This window comes from Panthera onca, chromosome X, assembly GCF_046562875.1.
Source record: "Panthera onca isolate mPanOnc1 chromosome X, mPanOnc1 haplotype 2, whole genome shotgun sequence".
Taxonomy (NCBI): Eukaryota; Metazoa; Chordata; class Mammalia; order Carnivora; family Felidae; genus Panthera; species Panthera onca.
In genome coordinates this window covers 80,921,761-80,936,079 of record NC_138357.1, presented here as the reverse complement: position 1 = coordinate 80,936,079, position 14,319 = coordinate 80,921,761, and the positions used below count along the sequence as shown (strand labels likewise).

At 35.6% G+C, this 14,319-nt stretch overlaps 1 protein-coding gene across 1 annotated transcript in view; it reads left to right on the top strand.

The window, feature by feature from the left end:
- The window catches only part of KLF8 (KLF transcription factor 8), a 261,809-nt gene extending 254,070 nt beyond the window's left edge, over positions 1-7,739 (top strand). Inside the window, exon 6 of the mRNA XM_081794141.1 lies at positions 1,301-7,739. Within this exon, the coding sequence (XP_081650267.1) occupies positions 1,301-1,482 (182 nt within the window). The 3' untranslated portion in view covers positions 1,483-7,739. The remainder of the gene's footprint in view (positions 1-1,300) is intronic.
- Positions 7,740-14,319: the final 6,580 nt, after the last annotated feature.

The window sequence follows — 14,319 nt, the reverse complement described above, 5'->3', positions numbered from 1 at the left end:
GCCAGTCTTCAGGCCGATTTCTCAGGTATTTAGGATGATTTGGTAGTTATCCAGTTGCATTCATGGGACAAGGTGGGCCTAGGGTCCTCCTACTGTATCACCATCTTCCAATCACCAATCTCCCTGTGCCTATATAAAAAATTTTTATTATAAGATACATCATGATTTTAAAAACATTCAAACAATACAGAAATATGGGGAAAAAAGGAAAAGTCACTTTTCTACTATTATCATCCTTATTTTCTCACTGTTAATCATTTCTCACTCACTCACAGTTAATCATTTCTCATAATTTACACTTAAGTGCATTGGTACTGCCTTTATTCTGAGTATATACATATGTGGTGTGTGATCCATACACCATAATGGGGGTCATACGGTGTTAATGTTTTTTATATTACTTTTTAAATTATTTAAGTTTATTTATTTGGAGAGAGACAGAGAGAGTAGGGGAGGGGAAAAGAGAAAGGTAGAGAGAGAATTCCAAGCAGTCTCTGTGCTGTCAGCACAGAATCTGTGCTGAACTCATGAACCTGAGGTCAAACTCACAAACTGTGAGATGATGATCTGAGCCAAAACCAAGAATCGGATACTTCACCTACTGAGCCACCTTGTTGCCCCTTTCATTTAGCTTTCTATATGGAGCATACATATCCCATATACAATCCAGATGCAACATAAGGATACTAAGCATGGAGCTATTTCAAAAAGTTTGATGAGCTTCTTCCAACGCCATTCCATGCCCTTGAGTTTCTGACCTTACACAGAAGGCCTGTAGCCTTAGCTGAAGGCCTATTCTAGTGAATCACATTCTGTCTGTGTATATGGCTTTATTTATGAGTATTTATTAGGATATATTAGAAGAGAGGATATAGTTACTATAATGTGGTATGGTAGAAAGCATCAGAGACCTGGGTTTGCATCCACTTTTTATTGTTCACTGTGATAAAAAAAAAAAAAAAAGATGTCTCAAACATCCCATGAGGTATTTTTATCCCCCTTTAAAGCTCAAGTAACAGAGATTGAACCAGGGAGAAGTGACTTATTTAAAGTCACACATCTAATACATAGTAGAGCCAGAATTCAAGCAAAGCCCTGTTTCAGGCAGAACCTGTGTGGTTTCTACTCTACCATTTTTGGCTCTTCTTTAGTACATCTGTAAGGATAGAGAAAATTTCTTCAAAGTGATTGTCACAACTTTTGACCAAAGCCTTGATAAAAGATTAAGTACTCTGTTCTCTTTCCAGTATCCAAATATCTCTTCTCTGACTCCCTTTGTTTTGTCATATCCCCCTTTTAGGAGAGAAGCCTTATAAATGCACCTGGGATGGCTGCTCCTGGAAATTTGCTCGTTCAGATGAGCTCACCCGCCATTTTCGCAAGCACACAGGCATCAAGCCCTTCCAGTGCACAGACTGCAACCGTAGCTTCTCTCGCTCTGACCACCTATCCCTGCACCGCAGGCGCCATGACACAATGTGAGCAGCATAGACTGCACCAGAAGAGCTATGCTGGTCTTGTGTGTGTGTGTGTGTGTGTGTGTGTGTGTGTGTGTGTATGCATGCACACCGAGATCATAACCATCTTTTCCTCTTTGACTTCAGCTTGCCTCAGGGATGGGGTAGGCGCAGCTCACTGAGCCAGGTTGATGAGACTGTAGGAAAAAATAGATGGTCTCCCATGGGGGCTCCTCATATTCTACTTTCACTTATCCACTGTCCAGTCTCCAATTTTTTCAGCCTCGCATGGATTGAATTCCAGTGTGGCACCCATGGCTGCCCCCCATTCCTCCACCATACCCTTGCTTTGACATAAGACATTTCCCTACAAAAACAAAACAGGAAATCAAACTCAAGGCTGTGAACAAATATGCACTGCTTTTTATTCCAATTTGTCTCTTATTTTCTAGAATTCTTATCCTTTATTTTTTTTTGGAATCAGCATTTAAGAGTGGTTGGTAGTGTCTTAAAATGACATTTTGTAAATTTCCTAAACATAAAAAGGCATAATAATTTAGTTGATTGTTAAGATTTACAGGGATTTGGGTCCTGAGTATAGGGCACATCCTCAGTGAATAAGATGAGTCCCTTGCCAAACTGAAAGATTTTGTAAATCCAATCCTATATGTTATTACAGTTTGGTTTTCAGAAAGTGCTGATGCTTCTTCACAAGTCTATCAGAAGGAATGAAATGATCTTCTCCTACTTGTCCTCTTTTTCTTCGTCCTTCTTCAGGATAAAGATTTGTCTGCACAGTTATTTTCTCCGTTAGGTTAAATTTGAAAAAGCTTTCAAAGCACACACTGACATGGCAGTAGGGAGAAAAGTGTTCCAGGAAAATATGTTGGGCAGCGACAGGAACAAACAAAACCAGGATCATTCTGAAAACAAATAGAGGGGGACTTTCATTTGGATAAGATTTCAGAAGCTCTGTAATCACAAACCTCATTCAAATGGCAGCCTGTTGAGGCAGTGTCTTGAGGGGCTGTTTATTCTTTTGTTTATGTAAAGCAACTGTTATGAGCATATTGCATGGTGAGAAATCACACACTGGGGTCATTTTATACAGAAGTGAGGGGTTGGAAGAAAAAAATGTGTTCATTCTGTGGCATTATTAGCATGAATTCTTATATTCCAAATGGAATTTAAAAGGATTTTAGATAAAACTGACACAAACCATTTGATGTTCTGCAACTGCTATAAACCGCTAGCCATTTCTTTAGCCATTAAGGCAGGTTACATATTATACGCATCTGATTACCCAATTGGACTTTTAAGTAATAGTCTCTGGGACATCAAACCCTCTGTTCTAGGCTGTGGACTTCAGATCTACCTCCAAATGGCATATTTTCTCTACCTGGGGGCAGGGAGGGCTTTGCATCACTTAGTTTTAAATTCAGCCTCTCTTCTAAAGGTTATCTTCATATTGAACCCCTTTTCCTTGGCAGATATTCAATCAGTCCCTGTGTGAATACTTTAGGTTACTACTTCCAAAGACCATCCATTCCATCTAAATCAAGAAATTCTAGTACCAAGAATGGATCTTATTAACCACTTAGTACTATCCATCATTTATATCTTAAAGATGAAACAAATATGGGCCAGATTTTTTCCCCAGATTTTTTATTGAAGTGTTATAGATCTGTGCACCCATTCTCCCAGGGATCACATTCTAAAATGAAAATAAAGAAAAATTTTACATAATTTGTTGCAGTATTTCTCCAATTTTATATGCTATGCTTCAGAAAACTAGACCACTCACAGTATTATTTACAGTTGATTAAATACTAAGTAAAATGTGTTTGTGGTCATTGGTATATAACATTAGACACACAATTTTTCTATTCAAACACTGTCTATAATATTTCAGATTTGATTTACCTCATTTTCACTTACAGTGTCTTTCCAGACTATAAACTGTCATAAATTCAAAGACTGTATATTTCTCAAAATGACATATGAATTTTTAATATTATTGTTATTTTGATATAGGCTTTCCCCTGACTTTGGGTTTTCAAGTTACACACTGTAAACTAATTGATGAAGCATTAGGAGATATCTAGGGCCAGTCTGTTAAAGGGAAATTCTATGTAGCTATAAGACAGATGGTTAGAGGTGAATTACCATCACACATGAGTTTAAGCATTTAATTGGGTAGTTGATGTGGCATTTCATAGTAAAGAGCCTAGCCATTTTCTCCAAAACTTTGATCCTGAGTCTCCTTTTCTAGAGTACATACATAAATGACTTGTGCCCCTTGGACCTCAGGATCTTTTGCACTGAGTATATAATCTTATAAATAAAGGCTATCAATCATACTGTTGTACTATGATGATCAAATTAAGTTTCTAAATACTGGTATCTCTGACATCCTTAAGTCTAACCCTTTACTCATTTTTTTTCCCTTCAAAGTAATGTGGGACTTTGTTAATGCTTTATTGTTACAAAACATTTCAAACCCTATTCTCATTGCCCTGTCCCCTCCAAATAATGGTTAAAAAAATCCTTCCAATTATTTACATATATTGTAATAAATATGTCTAAATGCATTTAGAGTGTTTTATAGAGATCCAAATACAGTACACTACAGTACTACACCAAAACTACATATAATTTTGCTAAATAAACAGTGAGATGGAAAGGAACTATTTTAGCTGACATTTGGAATTAATTGAATTTACTGTGCTCATGCCAGCAAAGCACCATTAAGTGGACATTTCCCATGACATGAAAAATGGCCTTGTTTGATAAGGATGGATAATATTCTGGGATTCGTTGCCATGGAATTCTTCCATCTGTAGATGATTGGCAGTTGAACATAGGTATCAATAATTATGATTGGAGAATTCATGGAAAACTATGAGGAATTGAACTGGTTGGGTAGGTTAGGTGGATTGAATTATGGTAACACAAAATGTTTCTGAGAGTAAGATCTTTTTTTTAAGAGTAAGATATTTTTAAATAAACTTTTTTAAATTTAATTTTTTAATATTTATTTTTGAGAGAGAACACGAGTGGGGGTGGGCAGATAGAGAAGGAGACACAGAATCTTAAGCTGGCTGCAGGCTCTGAGCTGTCCACACAGAGCCCAACATGGGGCTCCAACTCACAAACTATGAGATCATAGCCTGAGCCAAAGTCAGACGCTTAACCAACTGAGGCATGCAGGGACCCCCTTTTTACTTTAGAACTGTTTTAGATTTACAGAAAATTGTGAAGATAGTACAGAGAGTTTACCTATAAACAGTATCCAGTTTTCACTTTTATTAATATCTTGTATTAATTCATTAGTAAGGTATATTTGTTATAGCTAATGAAGTAATATGATACATTATTATTAACTAAAGTTCAAACTTTATTCAGATTTCCTCAGTTACCTAATATTCTTTTTTTAAGCATCCTATTCAGGATACCACATTACATTTAATAGTTATGCCTCCTTATGCTTCTCTTGGTTGTGACAATTTCTCAGACTTTCCTTGTTTCCTATGACATTGACAGTTTTGAGGAGTATGTCCCAAATTGTCTGATGTTTTCTTCATGATGAAACTGAGGTTATGGTTTGAAGAAGGAAGATCATAGAGGTGAACTACCATTTGTATCACATTATATTAACATGGCTTATACTCTGGATGTTAACCTTGATCATCTGGCTGAGCTTGTGTTTGTTAGATTTCTCCTCTGTACCCTTCCTCTCCCTGTCTCCACGCTGTACTTTCTGGAAGGAAGTCACTATGTGAAGCCCACACTTAAGCAGTGGTAAATTATGCACCACATCCTAGAGGGTCTCTAGATAAATTATTTTAATTATTTGCATGAGAGATTTGTCTTTTCTCTCTCATTTATTTATTTATTAAATAATTTACTTGTATCAGTAGGGGTTCATGGATATTTATTTTGTAATTTGAGTTATAATCCAATACAACTTTATTTTGTTTCTCAAATTGCTCCAGCTTTGGCCACTGGGCACTCTTGGGTTGACTTCCAAGTACTTTTGACATGTCCTCATCACATTTTTATTAGCACATTATTATTTTCTGGTACTACAAAATGCTCTAGTCTAATATATATATATTTTTTGCCCTCTCTTACAATCAACCATTTATTTAAAGTGTACTGGTTCCTTTTACTGGAGAATTATCTTAGAAACCAAGACCTGGATATTTGATATGCTTGTTGCTACTGGGCATTGTTGATTCTAGGTGATCTCAGCTGACAGAGCAGGAAATATGTGTGTGTACACTAACCCATGTATATACATAACTAGAAATATGTCTGTATGTAATCATCCATATCCTTATTAAGCTGAATGTGAGTTTATACTGATGTCTGCAATTCATTACCACATGGTTCATTGTAAACCTTTACCTTTGTTTATATATAACCTCCCATTCCAACAGTGAGAATCCTACTCCTACACTCTGTCATCTATTTACTTAATTGTTCAATCACAATATACACGTATAGTGGCATCTCAATTGTTAACCTGTACACCTGTGAGAAACAACTAGAGCACAGTGCTTAGGTATATAATAGTAATATATTTAGAACCCCAACAGCTCTTTGAAACAAAGTGATCTGCAAAATTCAGGAATTAGGGATTTCTGTGATCTGAGTTCCAGGAATATGGGCTCTATCTCTTCCAAAAAAAACTTTTCTCAAGGACCAAAACATTGGGAATTGACCTAACCTTGAATAAGTCAAGATAAATTATTGACTCTTCAGTATGTTAATACTTATATAGAGAGGTGGACACAGAATAAAGTAGGTGAGCCCAATTGAATTATTGAGCATTATTCTTCTCACTGGTAAATATGTCTCTCTGAAAATAGGGGTGCTACCCTAAATTACCTCTCTTCATATTTTCCTGTCCCTCACTTGGTAAAAGTTAGGCAATTCACAACAACTCTCTGTGACTCAGTCAACCCATCTACAAAGTGGAGATCCAAAAATCTACCTCACAGAAATGTTGTGAGAATTCTCATTAAGAGATGTTGGCAAAAATAATAAGAGATATTTAAATTAACAACAAAGTATTATGATCATCACTATGATAATAACTATCGTACCCAAAATTTACCCTAGAAAAGGGAGAGACTTAGATTGCCTGGGTCATAAAGAACTAAATTTGAATCAATAAGAAGGATAATTGAAGAGCGGTCGCTGGAAGTAATATTATTTCTTCTCTTTCTTCCCCCTACATTCACTTTATTACTACCTGTAGGGTTCTCATCTGTTTCCGGACTTGAAGAACATAAGGACCCAAATGAATAAGTAGGCAAAATCCATTGCTTCAAAAGCTGAATTCTTCCCTTATTCTCACTTTGGACCACATTATATGTAACCCTGTTAGAAGCACAAAGGTAATTTCCCAGAGCCTTTCAGACTTTGGCCAGTTCAACTTCACCAGTTACATTTTTCTTTTTCCCTACTTACTGTCCTCTAAATAGTATAGATAAGGAAGGATGTGAGGTGAGGTGGTTGGGGAGAGAGTGGGATGGAATAGGATACAATTTATGCCAGTGACAGAATATTTCTTTGATTCCCAAACACTGGTTTTACTATCAATTTCCTTTTTTTCTGGTGGTGGGTCAGGGGCAGAGGGAAAGAGGCTATTTTGTTAAGTGTTAAGAAATTCTCCTTCCCTTCCAGTAGATATTTCCCAGGATCAGTACAAGTAGCTGTGTTGGCCATTACCTTATAACTATGTTGTATAGAGTGCCGTTTTAATTGTATTGTTGAATAAGAAGAGGAATAAAATTCCTAATAAGTGTCCATTCTTGTTTTTTGACATGAGGTCACAGCAGGAAAGCAATTTCAGAAACTGAGTCCTTTTTTGTGAGTTGGGAAAAGGAGCCTGCAGTGAAGGGATTGCTTAAATTTTATGTCATCATTTAAAGAGATTATAAAACAGTATATTAAGCTTTAGCCTCTATTACTCTTATGTTTGTGCCTCCTTCTTTTACTGTTTTAGACCAATACTTGGTTTTTCCTCTATTTTATGTTAGTTCTTGCTCCAGAGATATGGTTTCAAGGCTACGATCATGAGGAATCTCTCACATACAACTCCGTTATGCACCTGGGGATACTCAAAAATTGCTTAAGTTAGCATAGCCACTCAGAGTATTCTCTTCCTAGCCCAATGGGGCTCTCATTCTGTTGCAGCCAGGCAGGGTGTATGCTTGGGTACTAAGCAATCTTGTTTGAGTGTTGTACTTTTTTATTAATAAAAATATATTAAACTCCAGAAACCATGGTTAATATCTTGACTTTTTCTGCATTTTATGTTTCCTCAACATGGAATGGCATGAGTAGATTATTATTTTTCCATTAGCTGGGTAAAGTTGTGGGTAAGATACGTTACAGTAACATGGTGCAGGAAAGGAAGCTGGGCTATATAAATACAAGAATTTCTCTGTTTCCCCATGTTGGGGAGCATATTCACCTATGTCTCTGAATAAGGTTCCATGAAGACTGCGTGTTCCTTTTATATATTTCCTATAGTGAAACTCACAAGACTTTATGAGATACTCAGTAGGCTAAGTTTTCCTGCTCATCCGTGTTGTCCTCAAAATTTTGTTTTATCCTATGAATACTGGAGAAGAAGGTATTGGGACATCGTTAGCTACCTTAGTACACATACCAGTCCTGGGTGGGGATGTAGGAAACTGCTGTGACTAAAGACTGTGCTTTTACACAACCTAAAACAGCAGAACACACATCCTTTTCAAGTGTACACAAAGGATTCTCCAGAGTAGATCACAAACAGAATTAGAATAGAAGTCATACCATGCATCTTTTCTGACCACAATGCTATAAAACTAGAGTCAACCACAAGAAAAAAATCTGGAAAGAGCACAAATAAATGGAGGTTTAACAACATTCTGCTAAACAGTGAAGGGGTAACCAAGAAATAAAAGAAGAAACTAAAAACACATGGAAACAAATGAAAATGAAAACACAACTGTCCAAGAACACTGGGATGCAGCAAAAGTGATTCTAAGACACAAGTATATAGCAATACAGGCCTACATCAAAAGCAAGAAAAATCACAAATAAACAATCTAACTGTACACCTAAAGAAGTTAGAAAAAGAACAACAAACAAAACATAAAGCCAGCAGAAGGAAGGAAATAATAAAAGGGCAGAAATAAATGACAAAGAAACTAAAAGATAGAATAGATCAATTAAACCAGGAGTTGGTTCTTTGAAAAACTCAATATAATTAATAAGCCTCTAGCCAAACTTATCAAGAAAATAGGAGAGAGGACTCATGAATAAAATCACAAAAGGGAGGAGAAATAAACACCACCACAGAAATACAAACAATCATAGGAGAATTTTATGAAAAATCATATGACAACAAATTGGATAACCTAGAAGGAATGTATAAATTCCTAGGAACATATAAACTACCAAAACAAGCAGGATGAAAGAGAAAATTTGAATATACTGATAACCAGCAAAGATATTGAATTGGTAATCAAAAAATTCACAAGAAACAAAAATCTAGAACCAAATGGACTCACTGGCAAATTCTACCAAACATTTAAAGAACAGATGGATAATACCTATTTTTTCTCAAATTATTCCAATAAATAGAAAAGTAAATTTCCAAATTGATCCTATGAGGCCAGCATTACCCTGATACCAAATCCAGATATAGACACCACCAAAAATGAACTAGAGGTCAATATCTCTGATGAACATAGATGCAAAAATCCTCAACAAAATAATGCAAACCAAACCCAACATTCTTTTTAAATTTATTCACCTTTTCCAAGCAGTATTTATTCTTGAGTTTCAAGTGTGGTTCAATATTCACAAATCAATCAATCGAAATAATACATGACATCAATAAGAAAAGGGATATGAACCATATGATCTGTTAAATAGATGCAGAAAAAATCCTTTCACAAAGTACAACATAGAATTATGAAGAAAACGCTCAACAAAGGTGGTTTAGAAGAAGCATACCTCAACATACTAAAGACCATCCAAAAAACACCCAAATTTAACATCATCATTAATGGAGAAAAACCGGAGCTTTTCCCCTAAGGCCAGGACCAAGACAAGGATGTCAATTCTCACCAATTTTATTCAAAATAGTACTGGAAGTCCTAGCCACAACAATCAGGCAACACGAAATAAAAAGCATCCAGATCGGTAAGGAAGAAGTAAATCTCAGTATTCGTGAATGATTTTTTTCTTCCAAATTTTAATTTAAATTACAGGTAGTTAACATATAGTGTAATGTTGGTTTCCAGAGTAAATCTAGTGATTCTTCACTTACAGATAACACCCTGTGCTCATCACAACAAGTGTCCTCCTTAGTACTCATTGCCTATTTAGCTCACCCTCCTGCCCACCTATCCTGCAACAACCCTCAGTTCTCTATTGTTAAGCATCTCTTATGGTTTACTTCCCTCTTTCTGTCTTTTTTCCCCTTCCCATTTGTTCATGTTTTGTTTCCTAAATTCCACATATGAGTGAAATCATAAGGTATTTGTCTTTCTCTGCCTGACTTATTTCCCTTAGCATAATACACTCTAATTCCATCCACATCATTGTAAATAGTGAGATTTCATTCTTTTTGATGGCTAATATTCCATTGTATATATGTATCACTTCTTTTTATTTTATTTCATTTTATTATTTTATTTCATTATTTATTTACTTTTATTTTACTTATTACTTCACTTTATTTCATTTTAGAAAGAGAGAGCCCAGGCTCGATCCCATGAACCTAGGATAACCTAGGTTGTGGTTATGGATCATGGATATGGATCATGACTTGAGCCAATTTCAAGAGTTGGACATTCAACTAACTGAGTCACTCAGGCACCCCAATATAACACATCTTTTTATCCACTCATCAGTCAAAGGACATTTGGGCTTTTTCCATAATTTGGCTATTGTTGATATTGCTGCTATAAACATTAGGGTGAATGTGACACTATGAATCAGTATTTTTATATCCTTTGGAGAAATAACTAGTAGTACAACTGCTGGGTAATAGGATAGTTCTATCTTTAACATTCTGAGGAATCTCCACACTGTTTTCCAGAGTTGCTGCATCACTTTGCATTTCCACCAACAGTGTAAGAGGTGTCCCCTTTCTCCACATGTTCAACAACATCTATTGTTTCCTAAGCTGTTAATTTCAGCGATTCTGGCATGTGTGAGGTATCCTTCTGACAGGATTTTTGTGTATTTGATTTGTATTATCCTGATCATGAGTGATGATAAGCATTTTTTCATCATCAGTGTCTGTTAGCCATTTGTATTTCTTCTTTGGAGAAGTGTCTATTCATGTCTTTTACCCATTTCCTAATTAGATTATTAGTTTTTTGGTGTTGAGCTTGATAAGTTCTTTATAGATTTTGTATACTGTTTATCTGATATGCCATTGGCAAATATCTTCTCCCATTCCATAGGTTGCCTTTTAGTTTTGTTGATTGTTTCCTTTGCTGTGTACAAGCTTTTTATCTTGATGAAGTCCCAATGGTTCATTTTTGCTTTCATTTTCATTGCCTCCAGAGACATGTCTAGTAAGAAGTTACTATGACCTACATCAAAGAAGTTGCTGCCTATGTTCTAGGATTTTGATGGTTTCCTGTCTCACATTTAGCTCTTTCATCCATTTTGAATTTATTTTTATGTATAGTGTAGCCACTATGGAAAACAGCATGGAAGTTCCTCAAAAAGTTAAAAATAGAACTACCCTATGATCCAGCAATTGCACTACTAGGTATTTACCCAAGGGATACTTATTGAAAGGGATGCATGCACCCCAATGTTTGTAGCAGCATTGTCTACAATAACCACATTATGGAAATAGCCCAAGTGTACACTGAAAGATTAATGGATGAAGAAGATACAGTACATATGTACAATGGAATATTACTCAACCATAAAAAAGAACAAAATCTTGCCATTTTCATGGATGTAGATGGAGCTAGGGAGTATTATGCGAAATAAAATAAGTTAGAGAAAGACAAATGCCATATGATTTTCCTAACACGTGGAGTTTAAGAAGCAAAACAAATGTACATAGCTGAAAGAAAAAGAAAATAAAATCAAGAAATAGGCTCATACCTATAGAGAACAAACTGATGGTTACAGAAGGGGTGGTAGGTGGGGGGGATGTGTTAAATAGGTGATGGATAATTAGGAGAGCAGTTGTTGTGATGAACACCAGGTGTTGTATGTAAGTGGTAAATCACTAAATTCCACACCTGAAATTAATATTACAAAGTATGTTAATTAACCAGAATTTAAATACTAACTTGGAGAAAATTTTTAAAAGCTTATGGGGAAAAATATTGCACATATGAAAGAAAGCATATATTATTTTTCTTGTTCTGACAGACTTATTTTACTTAGCATAATACTCTCTAGCTACATCAATGTCATTGCAAATGGTAAGATTTCATTATTTTTCATGGCTGAGTAATATTCCATTGTGTATATACTACTTCTTTATCCATTTATCAATTGATGGACTTTGGGGATCTTTCCATAATTTTACTATGGATGAAAATGCTGCTAAACATATCAGGGTGTATGTGCCCCTTCACATCAGTATTTTTATATCCTTTGGGTAAATACATAGTTGTGCAATTGCTGAGTCATAGGTAGTTTTATTTTTAACTCTTTGAGGAAACTCCATACTATTTTACAGAGTGACTGCACCACTTTACGTTCCCACCAACAGTATAAGAGGGTTCACTTTTCTCCACATCCTCACCAACATCTGTTGTTTCCTATGTTGTTAATTTTAGCAATTCTGACAGATGTGAGGTGTTATCTCTTTATGGATTTTATTTGTATTTCCCTAAGGATGAGTGATGCTGATAATCTTTTCCTGTGTCTGTTAGCCATCTATATGACTTCTTTGGATACATGCCTTTTAATTTCTTTTGTTGTCTGATTGCTGAGGGTAGATCTTCCAGTAATATGCTAAATAACAATGGTGAGAGTGGACATCCCTGTCTTGTTCCTGACTGTGGAGGAAACGATCTCTATTGCTCCCCATTGAGGATGATATTAGCTGTGGGTCTTTTGTGTATGGCCTTCATTATGTTGAGATATGTTCCCTATATCCCTACTTTGTTGAGGGTTTATATCAAGAAATGATGCTGACTTTGACAAATGCTTTTTCTGCATCTTTTGAGAGGATCATATGGTTCTTATCCTTTCTTTTATTAATGTGGTATAACACAATGATTGATTTACAAATACCAAACCTCCCTTGCAGCACAAGAATCAATCCCACTAGATCGTGGTGAATAAATCTTTTATTTTCTGTGTAGAAAGCAACTTTATTTTGTTTTTTAACTTTTATTTAAATTTTAGTTAATTAACATAAAATGAAACATTGGTATCTGGAGTAGAATTCAGTGATTCATCACTTACATACAACACCCAGAGCTCATCATAACAATTGCCCTCTTTTATACCCATCACCCATCTAGCTCACCTCCCACCCACCTCTCTCCATCATCCTTAGTTTGTTCTCTATTGCTCACAGACTCTTGTGATTTGCTTCCCTCTCTCCTCATTCCCCTTATCATATGTTCATCTTTTTTTTCTTAAATTCCACATATGAGTGAAATCATACAGTATTTGTTTTTCTCTGATTGACTTATTTCTCTTGACATAATACATTCTACCTCCACCCACATTGTTGCAAATGGCAGGTTTAATTCTTTTGATGGCTGAGTAATATTCCATTTTATATTTACATATATAGATAGATTATAGATAGATAGATAGATAGATAGATAGATAGATAGATAGATAGATACATCTTCCTTATCCATTCATTAGGTGATAAACATTTGAGTTCTCCCCATTGTTTGCTACTATTGGTAATGCTTGTATAAACATTGAGATATATGTACACCTTCAAATCTGTATTTGTGTAATATTTTTGTAAATACCTAGTACTGCAATTGCTGGATCATAGGGTAGTTACACTTTTAGTTTTGGAGAAACCTCCATAATGTTCTCCAGAGTGGCTGTATCTGTTTGCATTCCCACAAACACTGCAAGAGGGTTGCCCTTTTCGGAAACATTGTCAATACCTGTTGTGTCTTGTGTTGTTAATTTTACCCATTCTGACAGGTGTATAGTGGTATCTCATCGTGGTTTTGATTTGTATTTCGTGGATGATCAGTGATGTGGGACATCATTTCGTGTGTCTCTTAGGCACATGAATGTCTTATTTGGAAGCATGTCTATGTTTTCTGCCCATTTTTTAACTGGGTTATTTGTTTTGTGTGTGTGTGTGTCTTGAGTTTGATAAGTTCTTTATAGATTTTGGATACTAACTGATTATTAAATATGTTGTTTGAAAATCTCTTCTCCCATTCTGTAAGTTGCCTTTCAGTTTTGTTTACTGTCTCTGTCACTGTGTAGAAGCTTTTTATCTTGATGAGGTCCCAATACTTCATGTTTCCTTTTGTTTCCATTCCGTGATAATGTGTCTAGTAAGAAGTTGGTATGGCTGGTGTCAAAGAAGTTGCTGCCTGTGCTCTACTCCAGAATTTTGATGGTTTCCTGTCTCACATTAGGTATTTCACCCCCTTTTAAATTTGTTATTGTGTATGGTGTAAGAAAGTGGTCCAGTTTCCTTCTTTTTCATTTTGTTGTTCAGTGTTTTCAACACATTTTTTGAAGAGACTTTTTCCATTGGATATTCTTTCCTGCTTTGTTGAAGATTTGGTGACCATATACTTGTCAATCCATTTCTGGGTTTTATATTCTGTTCCATTGATCTATGTGTCTGTTTTTGCGCCAGTACCATACTGTCTTC